Source organism: Gopherus evgoodei, chromosome 4 (assembly GCF_007399415.2).
Source record: "Gopherus evgoodei ecotype Sinaloan lineage chromosome 4, rGopEvg1_v1.p, whole genome shotgun sequence".
In the NCBI taxonomy this organism is placed as follows: Eukaryota; Metazoa; Chordata; order Testudines; family Testudinidae; genus Gopherus; species Gopherus evgoodei.
The window spans coordinates 104,335,244-104,352,569 of record NC_044325.1 but is presented as its reverse complement, the minus strand read 5'-3'; the positions used below and the strand labels follow the sequence as shown (position 1 = coordinate 104,352,569).

At 37.6% G+C, this 17,326-nt stretch overlaps 1 protein-coding gene across 1 annotated transcript in view; it reads right to left on the bottom strand.

The window, feature by feature from the left end:
• STK33 (serine/threonine kinase 33) overlaps nucleotides 1-16,590 on the bottom strand; it is a 40,078-nt gene extending 23,488 nt beyond the window's left edge. The window contains exons 1-6 of the mRNA XM_030560436.1: nucleotides 16,322-16,590; nucleotides 10,731-10,847; nucleotides 8,769-8,882; nucleotides 7,181-7,285; nucleotides 5,943-6,081; nucleotides 4,376-4,464 (exon numbers count right to left, since the gene is read on the bottom strand). Of these exons, the coding sequence (XP_030416296.1) occupies nucleotides 4,376-4,464; nucleotides 5,943-6,081; nucleotides 7,181-7,285; nucleotides 8,769-8,882; nucleotides 10,731-10,847 (564 nt within the window). The 5' untranslated portion in view covers nucleotides 16,322-16,590. The remainder of the gene's footprint in view (nucleotides 1-4,375; nucleotides 4,465-5,942; nucleotides 6,082-7,180; nucleotides 7,286-8,768; nucleotides 8,883-10,730; nucleotides 10,848-16,321) is intronic.
• Nucleotides 16,591-17,326: the final 736 nt, after the last annotated feature.

The window sequence follows — 17,326 nt, the reverse complement described above, 5'->3', positions numbered from 1 at the left end:
AGCTTCGCACCTGTTGGATGGAGTTCTGGGAAAGGGGCATGTTTAAGTATTGGGTAGCCTGAAGGGTCAGTGCTCTGCCCAGAGAGGCTAAGTAAGTGGAGAATGGGTTCCAACACGCCAAAGGAAGGATGCCAGATACAAGGTCTGCACCCTGAGAGCATGCGTAAGGACTCTTAGATCGGGGCAGTGGCTGAACTCCATTCAGGCACCAAACTCTAATATACTCCTGGGAATCCAGAGCATAAAAGCTTGGACTACCCTCATAGCAGTGGGTGGCACCTGCTAGGATCTGTGAAAACAAGCACCTCCAAGGTGTACTGAAATATTTAATTTCTACTAGTTGATAGATGTAAAACTCCTGACAGTAACACCACAATACAACTATGATAGTTATACACAGTGACCCAAGGAGAGACCATCACAAAAATAACCCAGTGGGATAGGTCAGTATCAGAAAGGAAATCATCTGGTAAATTGTTTTCCATTCTGGATCCTCAACTCTCCCCTAACGAGAGACATTTGGAAATACAGAGAAGAGTAGAGAAAATTACAGGGAGGAGAAGATATGTAGGACAGAAAGAAGGTTCCTTCTTCCCTAAAATTAGCAGTATTTATCTACTACAGGATCATCACCTAGAGCAACTTTCTGCCCAAGAATGAGACTGTGGAGAATTAAAAGTGAAGCCGAAATGTTTTGTAAAGGATGAATAAGCTAGTTCAGTATCTGGATTGTGAAGGAAGGATCTTACATTACATGGGCTTCATGTAGATAAGCCCACCAACTGAGGGACTGCATCACTCTGGATGGTATCTTTACTTTCCTTTGCGTCTCTTGTAGACAGATTCTAGGCCTCTAAAATTAATCCCTGAAGTTCTCTCATTAATTCATATTGTGACAGACCCAGGTAAATGGGGTGCAGGAATCTGGTAGAGGGCAAATATACTGGTCACTGGGTGAATAGTTTTCTGTTCCTTGAGTGACCAGAGCAGGGTCTGCACTAGAGTAGTCAGGAACTTGCAAGAACCAATTAAAGCAGACAGGCTGATTAGAACACCTGCAGCCAATCAAGGCAGGCTAATCAGGGCACCTGGGTTTTAAAAGGAGCTCTCTCCAGTCAGATGGGGGAGGAGCCAGAGGAGACGAAGTGTGTGTGAGGAGCTGGGAGCAAGAGGCACAGGGAGCTGAGACTGAGAGGGTGTGCTGCTGGAGGACTAAGGAGTACAAGCATTATCAGACACCAGGAGGAAGGTCCTGTGGTGAGGATAAAGAAGGTGTTTGGAGGAGGCCTTGGGGAAGTAGCCCAGGGAGGTGTAGCTGTCACACAGCTGTTACAAGAGGCACTATAGACAGCTGCAAATCCATAGGGCCCTGGGCTGGAACCCGGAGTAGAGGGCGGGCCTGGGTTCCCCCTAAACCTCCCAACTCCTGATCAGACACAGGAGGAGTTGATCGAGACTGTGGGGAAGATCACTGAGGTGAGCAAATCTGCCAATAAGCGCAGGACCCACCAAGGTGGAGGAGGAACTATGTCACAATATCCATATAGGAATCTCCATGCAAGACTGTAGAAGATACATGTAAGGATGCCTTGGTGACTCTTGGCTCTGAATCACCTTAAACATTGGTGCTTGAATGTTGCTGAATTGCGTAAGGAAGACTGGCTCTCCTTGTGTATCTCTCAACCCCCAGATTGGCAATCTTCCAAGAGGGGGATTAGAGAATTCTTCATATTACAAACTTTTTATCTGTAGCATGGAGAGATACTAAGTAGTTCCTTCTCACAAGGTGCCTGGTGCTGACATTCTGTCAAGTATGCCATCAGAGGATATGTTCCTAGACTTCTCTGTGGATAGTATCACTGCCAGTTCTTTCATAGACACTCTTGGGGATGCAGACAGAATGAAAGGTAATGTTTTGTATTAGTGACTGACAATGAGAAGGCCTGATGCTTATATGCCTGCCAGTTCAGACCAAACTTTTCCTGATCTTTTTCTTACTATATGGTGTAGATTCCTGTGCACCTTGTGTCTTGAGGGACAGATTCTCTATTCCTAGTCCTAAAACCTATTAAATGCCTTCAGAATGATTTGACGTTTTTCCTTTTTTCTCCAAGGTTGTGTAAGAGCACCTATCTTCACAGCATACTGCCTTATCCCCAGTGTTCATATGACTGAAGTTGCCAGGAGAAGGAATATCCTGCCCTCTAGTGCTATTTCTGGATGGATGCAAGTCCAGCTGCAGTTTGGAATGGAAAGAGGGATTGGTCCTATTCCTGGGTCTGGCCTTTCTCCTGGTGTCCCTGGCCCAAGTTTTACCCTGGGAACTTTTACCCAGCAGAGCTCCTCCTTTCATATTTTGTGGTGGACAGGAATTAAAGGGAGTTTCTATCCTTATACTCAGGACTCTCTCTAAACCCAGGGGTGTGTGGGACTCTGCCTTGTGCAGGCATATACCATACACTGAGCAGAACCTCTTCCTTCACCAAGAAGCATCTGTCTCCTGGCTGCTGCAATAGGCCTCCACACTTCTTCCATAGATGTTACTGTTCCGTCTAGTGTCAAAGGAATAGTGAAGGTTCAGGCAGACACCATTCCTCAGGGCTAGAGAGAGGGAAGTGAAGATCCCAGCATCCATATTCACAAGTCTTGAAAGCCTGGTGATGAGTAGAGGCAGAGTATGGGTCACAGCAATTCTCCCACTTCAGGCAGTGGGCTGAAGGAAGCATGTAAAAATCTCAGGAGAGGAACAGGAGCAACAGCATGAGGGTCCCACAGAAAGATGATAGAGGTTGACAGCAGCTGTAGCTGATTTTGTTGGGTGAGGGGCAATTAATTACTTTTGTGGAGGAAGAGGCAGCAATGCCAGTAATTGATGTTGAAGGGGATGAGAAAGGGAGAAGGAAAAGGGTGAGGAAGGTTATGATTGAGAGGACAAAGGGAAAATGAGGAGCAAGGTTTTTATAAGCCACGTACTTGCATATACATAATTCCTGTAAAACAGGGGAGCTGTTCTTCCCTGGTTTCTGTGGCTCTCCTATCCTGCAACCACTTCTACTGCCACTAACTATGAAAAGATCTCCACAGCCCACTCTCTCATTTTCTCCCTTGGTCTTCAGATTGTTCCATCAGACCTCTTCTACCATGAGGAGGATAAGGTAAACAGAGGGAAAGATCTCTGTAGATAGTCCTATTAAAGAATGGAGCCTAGAAAAACCTGAGGGACAGGGGAGTGAGAGAGAGACAGAAGAAAAAGAAAGATCTTGCTTGCTGCAATTCTAAACTGAGGTATAAAAGCAAGACTGTCACTGGATAAGCCAGGAGGACTGAATCACTGCTCTATTTGCACTGCTGGAGGCAGAGAACTGGACATTAAGAACAGAATGGCTGTTCTGACTCATGATAAGTCTGAAGTGCCTCTGTTATTTGCAGGAAGAGAGGTGCAGCCCACATGTCCCACACTGGATGAAGAGATCTAGATCCAGAATTCTATGTTTCTCAGAATGAAAATAAGTTATGCAAAGTGGAGACCAAGGTACATGTAGGCTGGATTTTGTACTGTAGAATTTTCCAGAGCATTTTATAAAAGCATTGGTATTACACAATGTATGAGATATGATATAGATAAATCAGTATGTTCTATATTGTGTTTATGTTTATACAGATAAGCAGTATGTTCTCTCATACAACTTTATCTACTGGAGCAGATCAGCAATCCAACACTTCAATTCTGCGAGGTTGTAATAACACACAGCAGCTGCTATTAAAATGGGGAACAGCTAGTATATGATCTAACATATGATTTATTAGCCTTCAAGGACCAATTATTACAATTCAATTCTATAGATAAGTACATGGTACATTAATTGTGTTTAGTTAGTAAATACTTAGTAATATTCAACAAAGCCTAGAATGGTATATAATTTATATTTAAATCAAGGGTTTAGACTAGATGTGCTTTTTTCTAAATTACTAACACACTTACATTAAATAGGCAATACACATAATTTAAAAATTATAGCTTAGAATTCCTGCTAACTTACTGTTACTAAGAGTCTGGAACTATCCTAAGGTAGAGGTAGATTAATAAGGTATGCTTTCTTTAAGGTTTGTTTCAACTGAACTAAAGTTATACCACCAATATTTGACCCCCCAAAAAAGTATCTTTCAGCAGTGGCACTTAGCTTCCAAAATGATTCATTTCAATAATATTTGCATTAGGCTGGGCAGGGTTAGGATTTAGGGTTAGGGTTCTTAAAACACAATATAGTGGCTCTATTCCAAAGCTACAAACAGGCATTATTGGGGGGCTGACTTGGATACCTGGGTATCTAAACCATTGCTCAAAGCAAAGAGTTGCTACAATTTCTAGTCCTACCTTTATATTTAATTTCATTTCATTTTCTTCATCAGTTTCACTGCTTTTAACTAAAATGTTTTCCAGTTTTAGATCTCTATGAACAATATCTGTCAAGGAAGAGAACAATAAATAAAAATGTATTTATCACTTGTAGTCAAAATATTCTGACAAATATTTTTATCTTGTGGAAATTACTCATTCAAATGAGTTTCAGTTTCAATGTATTTAGCTTTCCATTACTGAAAACTTAAAAGGAAGGAGTATTTGCCCTTTGATTCAAGGAGTCTTATATGAAGATTCCAAATCTGGATCAAATTTGGATCCATCTTCCCGACGATCTGTAATAAGAAAAACAGTTTGCATTGCTCTGTGTTATACAGTAGCAGACCTGTGAACATCTTATAGAAAAAAAATAGTGGATTACAGATTTACAAAATGTGCATATACACCTCTACTTCGATATAACACTATCCTCAGAAGCCAAAAAAATCTTACTGCGTTATAGGTGAAACAGTGTTATATCGAACTTGATTTGATCCACCGGAGTGCACAGCCCTGCACCCCTGGAGCACTGCTTTACCGCGTTATATCCGAATTCGTGTTATATCGGGAAGTGTTATAAGAGGGTAGAGGTGTATTTTCATAAATATAATCTCATTTCATATCCAAGAGACCAAAGGGGATGGGACTGTAGATTTCTTTATTCCCCTTTCTCTGCCCACCAAAAATAAAGAAAAAAGAACGAGGAGTACTTGTGGCACCTTAGAGTCTAACAAATTTATTTGGGCACTTTGGGTTTTAGCCCATGTAAGCTTATGCCCAAATAAATTTATTAGTCTCTAAGGTGCCACAAGGACTCCTCATTAATTTTGGTTTCAGAGTGGTAGCCATGTTAGTCTGTATCAGCAAAAAGAGAGAGAAGACCAAAGCCATACTTGCCTTAAAGAAGGGGCCATTCCACAGACAAGGAATCATATGTCTGGGTGGGAGAAAAAGAGGAGCTGCTAATTCCTCCAACTAATTCCAAAATATAGAGATGAATAAAATTTTCTGTGTTATTCAAATACAAATCTTCATACTCCTACAATATAGGGAAAAATAACTGGATACACTGAACTCTAGTTTTCTGGCTGAATTGGTTAACTCTGTCATGGACTGTGTAAGATTTTAATGCTTCTCTGGGGTGAATTAAAATGCTGATGTTGACTGCATCTCACCAAGTGGAGGACAGACAATTAAGGAATATCTAGAGCACTCCATGCCTGCTTCTTTCTCTCTGCTATAATAAGACTATTTACTTAGCAGCTGAAAAAAGTTAACGCTGTAATGCAAAGTGGTTGAGACTTAAGAAGAAATTCATGTTATTGTCAGATGGATGGTGCTGGAACAAAGAAGCAAAAGGTAATGTTAACAGTTTAAATAGTGGGGAGAAAGCAGTAATGTAGGATTCTTCACTTCTAGGTCACAGGGACACCAGTACTCTAGGACATAAATAATATATATATAAACAGAGCTCACTGTTACTCTTAAACAAAAACCTGACATTCAGAGCCAATTAATAAATGCAAGAAATGAACATCCTTGCCTTTTTTGTGAAGATATGCTATTGCTGATGCAAGGCTTTGAATTATGTGCCTTGTCTCGTTCTCTGTAAAGCATCCTTTCCTGTGAAGAATTTCTTTAAGTTCTCCATCCTCGCACAGCTCCATTACAAGGAACATCCGCTAACATTAATAAAGAACCAAAATAGTGATTTTCTTTTATATACAAGATTGAGTATTTTGAGTACTAAAATAAACTCTCAAATTTTCAAGAACATGTACAACAAAAATTTAAAAAATGGACTTTAAAGACTGTTCTAAGAGTTCATTCAGCATGTTGTCAACTTCTTAAAAAAGAGAATCTTATAGCAGCATCACTAAGCCTAAAGACACAACATGATCTTCTTTAATGACTACAAATAAAGCTATAAATACATATCACATGAGCAAGCTTTGACTAATTAAATAGAAAAGATCAAATATATTCTTACAGTTCATCAAAACTGATCTGTGCCACTGTAATGGACATCATACAGTGGCATCACTACAGTGTCCTTGAGCTTTGTGCTGTCCAACACAGCAACAACCAACCCCCTTTCACAAATAGTGAGGTAAGTGACTTTAAAAAATGACACGAATTCACTCTCAAAAAAGCATCCATCAAGCTCTGGTCTTCCAGCTATTTCTGAGAAAATGGGACAAATCAAAACGGAAAGTTAGCTTCCGTCTAGGTGTTGTCTGCCACACTGCAACCAGCGGACTTCCCCCTTACACAGTGCTACAACAAACATGACGAGAAAAAAAATAAACTTCACTATGACAGTACCAGACTATAAACTAGCTAATCCTGAAAGAAAAGAAATAATTGGGTTGTGAATTTACAAAAGAAAAAAAAATGTAAAAACCAAGGCCAAACCTATGCTGGCCAAACAGAAGAGTTATCTGCTCCTGTTAGAGACAGGCACATAAGTAGGCCCAGCAAGCTAATTCCTTTAAACAAGAAATGACAACACATGGACTTTGATTATCTTTTCAACTGCTGGCAGAAGGATTTATATTTACTGCCTAGAACAGCCTAGGAAAAAATTAGGAAGAATTAAAATGTACATTTCTCCACAATTTTCTAGTCACTAGGTGAGGAGAAATGTCCTATAAGAGAGGGGAGTGTACAAGAAAGCAAGAGGAATTATCTCAGAATGCAGAAAAGAAAGCTTCTATTGATCTCTGCATCTTTCATTAAATATTAATAGCATTCAGAATATTGCAATTAATGAACCCTTACCTTCGGGGTCTCAAACACCTCTTCTAAATGTATTATGTGCTCATGGTTCACTCTTTTTAAGATGCTCACCTCCCGTTCAAGTAGCTTCACAGCAGAGCTTCCAGCCTTAATTTTAGATGGAAAATGTATTTTACAGAGCATGACAATATTCATATATGACCATATATATTCCATAATGGTAATTTCTGTTAAAGAAATCTACAGAACGTGTTAAACAAATGAACATGTCTTACATTTAGAAAAAGAGTTACAAAATAAATCCTATTGTACTTTGGGGTTGCTACCATTATATTTTAGCTTTTTCAACTAATAATGTCTTACATTTATATACAGTCTTTCCATCATAAACCTTTCTGAAGCACTTCATAAAATTGTGTGCAGGTTTATACACGTGCATACATGTGAGAGAGAAAATAGTAATTACTTTTCCTAAGATGGGAAAAATGTGAGAACACACATATGTGTGAGAGACACAAAAACGAATTACTTTACCTAACATGGAAAGAACATGAGCACTGTTTAACATACACAGCAACACTACACAAACATTCAAGACAGAAAATGAAGAAGAATATCAGGGGAATGCAGATAAACAAAACGTAATTACTCAAGTTGGAAGCTGGCCAGCTCACTGGAGCTAACATCTCTAATCCTGTGAACATTTGCAAGGGGATCTCAAATGAACGTAAATGATTTTTGTCTTGTTCATTAGAAAGTAACAGACAGAACAGCACCTCTTAACACCACACTGGGCTTTGGCTTAGTACCATCTTAGATGGAAGACTACAATCTATTCGTCCTGGAGGTCTCCCATCCAAAACATGATCAGACCTAAGCTTACTATTCTTGTCATATGATAAGACATGATTATTAGAACCATATTTTCCTAACCTGTTTGCAGTAACTTAATTAAGGAGAATTAATCATTGTCAGTTTAGCAATGTTTAATAATGGTAAAACTATGAGCAGTAATACAACAATAGCTCTAAATCTGGAACAGCTAGTAGCCTGTCACACACCAAAATAACAGGGGCTACTAATATTAAGTTTTAACAGTATTGCACCTTTTCAAGGTCTGTCATTCAGCCATAAAAAAAAGTCAGTTGGTGGCTGAAATTTGGCATGTAAGCTCTCAGACTATGTTCACATAGTTTTTTTTAAATGTAAATCATCATTAAAATCAGTTAAGCTAATATTTTGTTTTATTTAGGATTTTAAAAAATTATTTAGCAAAAAAGAAATAAACTTTAAATGGTATTCACTTAACATCCAATGTTCTCTAAATAGATTTGGATAATTAAGGGTCTGATCCGGCAAACTTTTTCTTCAATTGTGACTCCATGTAGGAGTAAAAACCCCAATCTCCATTTTTATATTACATTTTTAATATTTAAAACTTGATGTGACTCACTTTCTGCTACAAGGAAGAGATAATGAGAATATCAACTAAACAGTGAGAGTAAATACATGCACTTATTGCAATGTGAGTTTTGGATACACAAAGATACTGCAGAAACAGATTGGATAGAAAATCAAAGGAAAAAGTAAGACAGGTTTAAAATAAATCAGAGATCTACATAATATTTACCTTTTCCCTATTAACTTTTTTTATTGCCCATTTTTTGCCGGTTTCCTTGTGTTTTACTTCAATTACTACCCCAAAGCTGCCTTGTCCTAATTTTCTTCCAAAACAATAGATTTGCTAAGGAAACAGAAACCAGAAAAAGAGATTTTGTTTTAAAAACTTTGGTGGCAAAATATAGTTGTCATTGTTAAAAGTATCTGAATTGGAATGTTTAAAAGATCTCTTTAACAGGAGATGATGAATCCTGCTCATGTACACCAAGATTCATTTTTAAGAGAACACCTGTTCCAATTGTCAATACCAGTTGATATAAGAGGCTAGACTGTGATGAGTTATGTAGATCTCAGTATGAATTCTCCATCTGAAAATTTTGTGGGCAAATCAATAAAGAATTTTGTTTCATCATCTGACTATTTATTATCCACAAATTAGAGTGCTGGACACAGTTACAAAAGAATAATAGATAATGTAGGTTAAAACAAACATTATGCACACCTAACACAGGCAAAACCCCAAGCATGTTCAATGGTAGTTTAGCCTTAGAACAGCAGCATTCAAATATGCTGTGAAACAAAATACACAAAAATCACAATTCTTCTATACTTACAAGAGGCAAATTTAAGTTTCCTGTGTATCTGTGATTTGTAAACTTGTATGTAAATAATATGATAGGTTCTCATTAAATGCCTATTGCAATTGCTGGAAGCCTTTCAACAACTTCAATGGTGATTGGGATCAAGTTAGAATCATAGAATCATAGACTGTCAGAGTTGGAAGGGACCTCAGGAGATCATCTAGTCCAACTCCCTGCTCAAAGCAGGACCAATCCCCAGACAGATTTTTACCCCAGTTCCCTAAATGGCCCTCTCAAGGATTGAACTCACAACCCTAGGTTTAGCAGGCCAATGAGATCTTAAACATTTTTTTCTTTTAAACAAAAGCTTAGTACTTTAAACGTGAGCAACAAAGGAAACTACTGGGTTTGTGCTCCAGTTTTATTTCTATTACAAAGATATGATTTCTGAGACAAGATATTTCTAATGTATTAAGGTCCAGTTATGTTAATTTCAACACATTTCCAAAAAGTAACAGAAACAAATACAAGAGAGAACAACAAATGTGTGTTGTGAACCCTTTACAGACTTCTCAGCACACCTACAGATGGATCTTTTGGTTAACTTTTCTGCACTGGCATATAGGCCCAATCAATGAACTGTTTATTTGGGTCTGTTCCTTTTCATAGAGGGGTAGGGGGAAGGGATGTTCTCTTAGTTAAGAGTAAATTCATTGCTCTAACAAATTAATATCCTGAGACACAGAATGGACTGCAAATGAAGTGCTGCACTTCTAACCACACACAGCAGGTCATTTTACAGCTCTGGTTTCTGCCTCTTTGAAGCAAAATTCATGGACAAAACAAATCTTCATTAACCAAGCATTTTGAAGTCAGATGATAGGTGTTTCTGCCTCTCATTAGGGGTTTTCTTCTTTTAAGTGTGAGATAAATGAGCAGGAAGAATAGGATTCAAAAATAGCAGGAATACCCCTTTTATTTTGGTACTTGTTTAAAAAAAAAAAGAGTTATCCTCTCACTTAAACAGGAGAAGAAAGACTTTTGGTATTGGCTTTTTCAAAAGGTCTCATAGCTGTACAGTGGTAGCAGGGAAAGGATCTGGACTCCTGAACAGAGGAGTCTAGCTCCTTGTTAGCTAAACATAGTCAACAGGAGCCTTAAGACGGAAAATCAGGACTCAGATTCCCTTGGATGAAAAACAGCTGCAATCTATTTTAGGAATAAGGTGCTGAAATATCAAATTGTTCTTTTTTGGGAAAAAAGGGAAGCTCAAATTCCCAGAAATGATTAAAATGTTATACAAACAAAGCTAAAAGTCTGTATCTGCTGACGCAAAACAGTTAAACCTAAGGTTCAGTAGGATATTATTAATGATAAAAGTTGCTACATACCTGAATAGCAGCTCCATCATCTATTCGTGTGTGAGGAACTTTGCTTTCTGCACTACTGCTGCGAGCTAACTGGGTGAGCATTTTTCTATAAGATTCTATTAGCTCTGATTTTGGCATCTTTATACAAAAATATGAAGCATGAAATTAAACTACATTCACTATTTTAAAAATTCTTAGATATTTCAGTATTGTAAGATATAGAGTACACTAAATCACAGTATGTAACAGTTTAAAAGATTAACAAGATTTAAAAATCAATTACAGGATTCCATATAGCCTAAGATTAATAGTCAATAAATTGAAGATGGCAAAATATCTATCCAGAATTACGTAAAAAACAAGAATATGTTTTGTCTTTTGCAGGTCTCTATTGCTTGTATTCAATGGGCTACATTCTGTGTTAGTGTAAATGGAACTATTCCATTAAGGGCAGCAGACTTGTATCTGCTTACAGAGGGGCTTAACTGGACAGGAAGTGGCTCAAAAACTTCATCATAATAACCACATTTAGTAACATGGCATCTTTAGACACAATTTACTTTACTGGGCTGTTCAAAGTGGTGCCAATATGGTCCTACAGTGCCAATTTTAATGTGTGTTTTTGAATTTTTCTCACACACAAACAAAATGATCACGCTAGAGTTCCTAGTGAAGCTGGTCAGAAAATTTTTAACTAACCAGGTTTTTGTCAGAAAATACATGTGTGTCGAAACCAAAACTTTTTGTGGGAATGTACCAATTTCGACAAAACTTTCATCAGGAAATGGTTTCGCAGGTCCAGGGTGAACTTTCTAGTCAAAACTAAAAGGAAGGTTGGGGGCCGGGGGGGAGAGAAACCAAAATGGGTCAGGCACTCACTTAGGATGTAGGAGACCCAGATTCAAGTTCCTAGTCTGAATCTATTGGCTATTATAATTGGGTGTCTCAATCTCTCCTGTTACAGCTATTCCACTTTGTATAAATAAAATATTCATTGGGCCAGAGAGAAAAAGGGAGAGAGACTGACTATAGCCCAGTGGTTAGAGTACTCACCTAGGATGCAGTAAATCTGGATTCAAGTTCCTGTTCCAATAAATATTTAATTATTTATACAAAGTGGGACAGCTCCAATAGGAGAGATTGAGAAAGACCCACCTCAGAAAACCAAATAGTCTGGTGGGTAGGGCATACATCTGGGATGTGGAAGATCCACGCTCAAGTCCCTGGTCTGAATCAACATGTTCCAGGATGATGCATTCTCTCTTCTTTGAAAAACTTCAAAAGGTCTTGGTTTCCTCCCAGTACCAAATAGGAAAATTTCTGAAATCTCAAAAAAGTTAATGGAATGAGCAAACCATTTCCTGTCCAGTTCTAGAGCCTAACAGTCTGATTCTCAAACATTTAATTTCTTGCATGGTAGAGTACGGCAGTGACACAGACACATTTTAATCTTTTGTGGAGGTAAACATTACAGCCATTAGCCAAAATTAATGACCAAGACCCCATTGAGCAAAGCACTTAAGTACTTAGCTGTAGACATTCATTGATGTCAATCATACTACTCACATGCTTGGAGGCAAGTCCTTACTCATGTGCACAAAGTTAAACATTTGCCTATGTGCTTTGCTAAATTGGGACCTGAATGAAGAGGTCATAATACTCTTAATCAGAGGAGTTTTAATTGTGTTTTAAAAATTATGTGGTGTTGGGCACAGCGCCTTCCGTAGGTTTTATGGGGGCCCGATGCAGTATTATTGAACTGGTACCTTATGGCCCGACAGCAGCCCAGGCTCGCATGTGTATTTTAAGGGTGGTCTTTTGAAGGATTTATTTTAAAAAACTGTATGTCTGAAGATCCAAGCATTTAAGACTAAAGATGAATACTCAGATTGTGCATTTTAAAAATCTTATGGAATGATTTTTTTAGAGATGCGATTTTATAATCTTCAGCAACACACTAATGAAATTTTTAAAGCAAATTTTAAACTAAGGTCTTGTAGACTAACATGTCTGAGTAATATTACAGTAATGCATAACTGTTTTTGTCAGTAAATTAAGAAACTGAACAGTATATACCTGGGGTTGGCAAATGCCTATTAAATGGCTTCACTACCACTTGAATTACTCTTTAACAGTTTCAATGTTGTGCTAAGAGATCTGGCAGGCTAGAAGGCTTTTTCACTTTTAAGTTACTAGATCCACTCTGGAGGAAGACTCACCAGGCTGCAGCAGCCAGCTGTGGTGGGAGCCTGTAGGAAGGGTCAGAACAGGGATAGGAAGAGGCGGGCCAAATATTCAGGTGCCCTACGCAGCCATGTATGCTGTGTATGCCCAAGGACAGCCCTGGCTGGGGACACAAAAATTCTTCATATAGAGCTGGTGACTGAATAGGAGGAAAATAGGGATAAATGCTGGCCTTAGTAGGAATGGGCGAACAAGTGCCCTTGACTTTCCTGGTCACAGACTGACCTACAGAAACAGCTTCAAGTGGTAACAACTCTAGAAGGAATTCATTTTACTCACATACTAATGTGATGGACACTATATAAATGCTTGTCATAAATAAAATAAATAATTATCTGCAATAATTATGCCTGATAAGAAAAATATGCTTTCAGTTGATGAGATATGTTACAAAATTGTTTGAAGTAAAGTAATGCTGTCATAAACAGATAGTTAAGGGTTAATGTCTCTTTTACCTGTAAAGGGTTAAACAGTAAACCTAAAACACCTGACCAGAGAACCAATCAGGAGACAAGATACTTTCAAATCTTGGTGGAAGGAAGCCTTTGTTTGTGTTTTTTGGGTTTTGCTTTGTTCTCTCTGGATTCTGAGAGGGATCAGACATGTAAGCAGATTCCTCCAATCTTTTTGAAAAAAATCTCTTCTGTTCTAATTTTATTAAGTAGAAAAGGCGGTTATAGTCTTTTGATTGTTTTCTGTATTTGCAAATGTGTATTTTGCTGGAAGTATTTTAAATTGTATTTTTGCTGGGGGGAGGCTTCTCTCTAGTGTCTATAAGCTGAAAGACCCTGTAACTTTTACCATCTAAATTATAGAGACAACTTTTACTTTTTTTTTTCCTTTCTTTTTATTAAAAGTTTTGCTTTTTAAGAGCTGTTTGATTTTTTCCCCTTGTTGAGGCTCAAGGGAATTGAGTCTGTACTTACTAGGGAATTGGTAGGAGAGAGAGAGAGAGAAGGGAGGGGGGAAAAGGTGGAATCCCTTTGTTTTAGATTCACAGAGCTTGAATCTGTCTATCTCTCCAGGATAGCCCAGGGAAGGAAAGCCTGGGAGGGAGAGGAAAGGGGGAGAAAAAACCTGATTTCTCTGTGTTGTGATTCAAGGAGTTTGAATCACGGTAATCTCCTAGTGTACCCAGAGCGGGAAAGATCTGGGAGAAAGAAAGGAGGGGGAAGGGAAATGGTTTATTTCCCTTTGTTGTGAGACTCAAGGAATTTGGGTCTTGGGGTCCCCAGGGAAAGTTTTTGGGGGGACCAGAGTGCCCCAAAATACTATATTTTTGAGTGGTGGCAGCTTATCAGATCTAAGCTGGTAATTAAGCATAGAGGAATTCATGCTGGTACCCCACCTTTTGGACTCTAAGGTTCAGATTGGGGAATTATACTATGACAAATGCTATGTGAATCTGACACTGAATTAAATAATAGAAAGGGTTTCTTATATTTTAGAAGATGATCGCCATTCTAATGCAATGTCCTCCTTTATTTTCAAGCACCACATATCTCCTGGTAGGTCTAGCATTGGATATTTCCTATATAACAGTGGCCAAATAGTCAGCTACAGGTTTACCATACATAGAACTGCTATTACTAACAGAGACTATTCTACAATATTATCAGATACTCTAAACTATTTACATAGTGAGGGAATAACTGAGGCTGAATGTGTTTTAGCTTTCTTTGCTAAACTCATTTCCTGTTTTGTCCCCCCACTTACAGAAATGCTGCAAAATAAGTCACTTATGGTATATTCAGATATGACTCACTTAAGAGGATATTGAGTTTGCATCCATCAATTTAGAAGTGCTTCTTTAAAAGGGGACTCATTTATGTGAATATATCCCAAATGATGGATTTTCTTCTGGCATTCAGTTTAAAGTGCTTTTTTCATTTTATTCTTTTCAGATATATATTTATTTAATACACACTCCTCCAATAAAAGCTTTTAACACTTCCAATTGTACAATTTTAGAACCTTCAATATTAGAGAGATTATGTTCTGAGATAAATATGTCCCCAATCAATGCATTAACTACTGCAGGAACAATACTTAAAAAAAGAAACTCTGTACATCAATAAGAGTGGCCTAAAGAGAAATTAAAGACAGATAGTCAACTTAAAAAACATACTTTTGTCTGAAATTTTTTACCTACTATTATATAGCATACAATTATTATGATGTACTATTAAAACATTTAAGATTACTATAATTGAAAGATATTAGAGGGGAAAATAAACTGACCAACATATTCAAACCTGGATGCCTAAAGATTCCTAAATCAAAAGCCTGATTTTCAGATGTGCCAAACACAACAGTTCTATTGACTTCAAGGGAATTTGTGAGTACTCAGTTCTTCTGAAAATTAGACCACTTCCATTTAAAGCTTTGCTTCAGCAAAAGCTATTAAGCATGTGCCTAAATCAATCCTTGTTCAGGACATGATTCAACAAACCATCATTTAGCAAAGTATTTCAACATACGCGTTACTGAATGGGGTCAAGGGGACCTACATATAGAGTCTCCTAGATTGTTTACTACATGTATTACCAGCACCTCATTTACAGTTAATTGCACTATATAGTCTGACAGACATATTTCTTAGGGCTACAACATAATTTGTCTCAGAGTACTACAACTCCTTGGCCTAGCTCTTAGGGAGCAAAAAAAGTCCTCTGAAACCAGGGTTTACTCAACATTTGTTTACAACTTAGGTTAAAAATGATATAATTCTGTATTCACATGGTATAATCTTCACTCTAAGTAAAATGTACATCATAGTACATGAATAACTTAGCACTTATAAACCACTTTGCAGTTTCAAAGCATTAACTAATTAATCACATTAAATCCATTTAATATGTAATGTTTTCGTGTCTCTTGAGGTAAGATATTAACACTACATTTCTTTCAAAAGAAAAAAATCAGGAATTTACATGTTTTAATATATTAATTTAATTTGTTCTGCAAATGTTCTAATAAATTATTAGATTTTTTTATAATAGTGAAACAGATTATTCCATATAATTGGTCCTATATGGGTATGGTCAAGCACAACTTGTTATATCATACTCTTCTCATGGTATCCACAATTTCTAGAGAACCAGGGATTTTTAAAAAAAACATTACAGATTGTTACATGCAGTACATAAGAGCTAGGAATTATTATTATTAGGTACAAGGCTTCAAAAACATCGTGAATAGGGAAGATGTTTTAGAATGTAGTTAGAATCTGGGCCGTTCTACTATACACACTTACGAGGGCACACCGGGAAATATAGTTCTTATTGTTCTAAGCAGAAATGAGCACTAGTCATTATGAAATAAAACTTGGGTGGGAAGGAATGGTTCTCTAAACCCAATCTGCTCACCTCTGTTCAAGAGAGATCTGTTCCTCTGACTGGTGAGGCAAGGTGTCATTCATGGGACTTGAAAACTCAGATGTCTCTAGCAGAGCACCTCCGGAGCACATTGGACCCTTGTTGCAATTGGGGCAAAAAATACAACATCGCTTGGTTGAAATGAAGCGGAAGCACTGGTGCATTTATGGTTTTCTTGCTCTGGCTGAGATCAGTCATCTGTTCAGTGTTGTAGAACTTGCTGTGCAAATTAAATGGTAGCACAAAGACTGGCAGGAATGTGTCCACTGCTGAAGGAAGAACAAAAAGCTGAGGAGAAGACTGGGAAGGTCACAATTAGTGAATCTGTGGCACAAAAAAAAAACAACTTATGTTCTGATTATCAATGTCTGCCACACTGACAAGGAACTAGACTGGTACAACAAAGTATACCGGTTTGTACAGCAGATCTGCAAAAACAGAAGTTGTAGTTAAGAAAATTTTCCTTCAGCTTTTCTACCCACGCCTAGCACAATCAGGGAATCATAGACATTGGAGATGGGAAAAATAAATTCCTGCTTATTACCAATGCAAGGTGTTTTCCCACATTTATTTCTAGTTGTTTCTTTTTCATAAATGGAGATAACATATTTGTTAAAATACTTCAAAATATTTAATTAAACCTAAATAATTGTAACTGGCATGATTATGTTGTTGTTTTGACAAATAAATATGCAGAATTTTCCAATATTGTGTGCAAAATTTAATTTTTTGGCACAAAATTCCCTCAGGAGTAACTAATGGCGGGGAAAGGGAAATGAAGGAGGTTCTTTAATAGTGGTCCATAAAATAGTTTTGCTCACTTAAAAGAAAAATATTTTGCTAATTTTTTTTTTTAAAAGGGCCAACTTTAAATGTTATCCTACATTTCCTGCCTGATTCAAGGTTTTTGCAAGCTGGCAAACTGTGGAATGGTTCTTATCAGATAAGAGTCCTTTCTCAGCTGATCAATGAACTGAAAGATAAATTTCTGGTTAA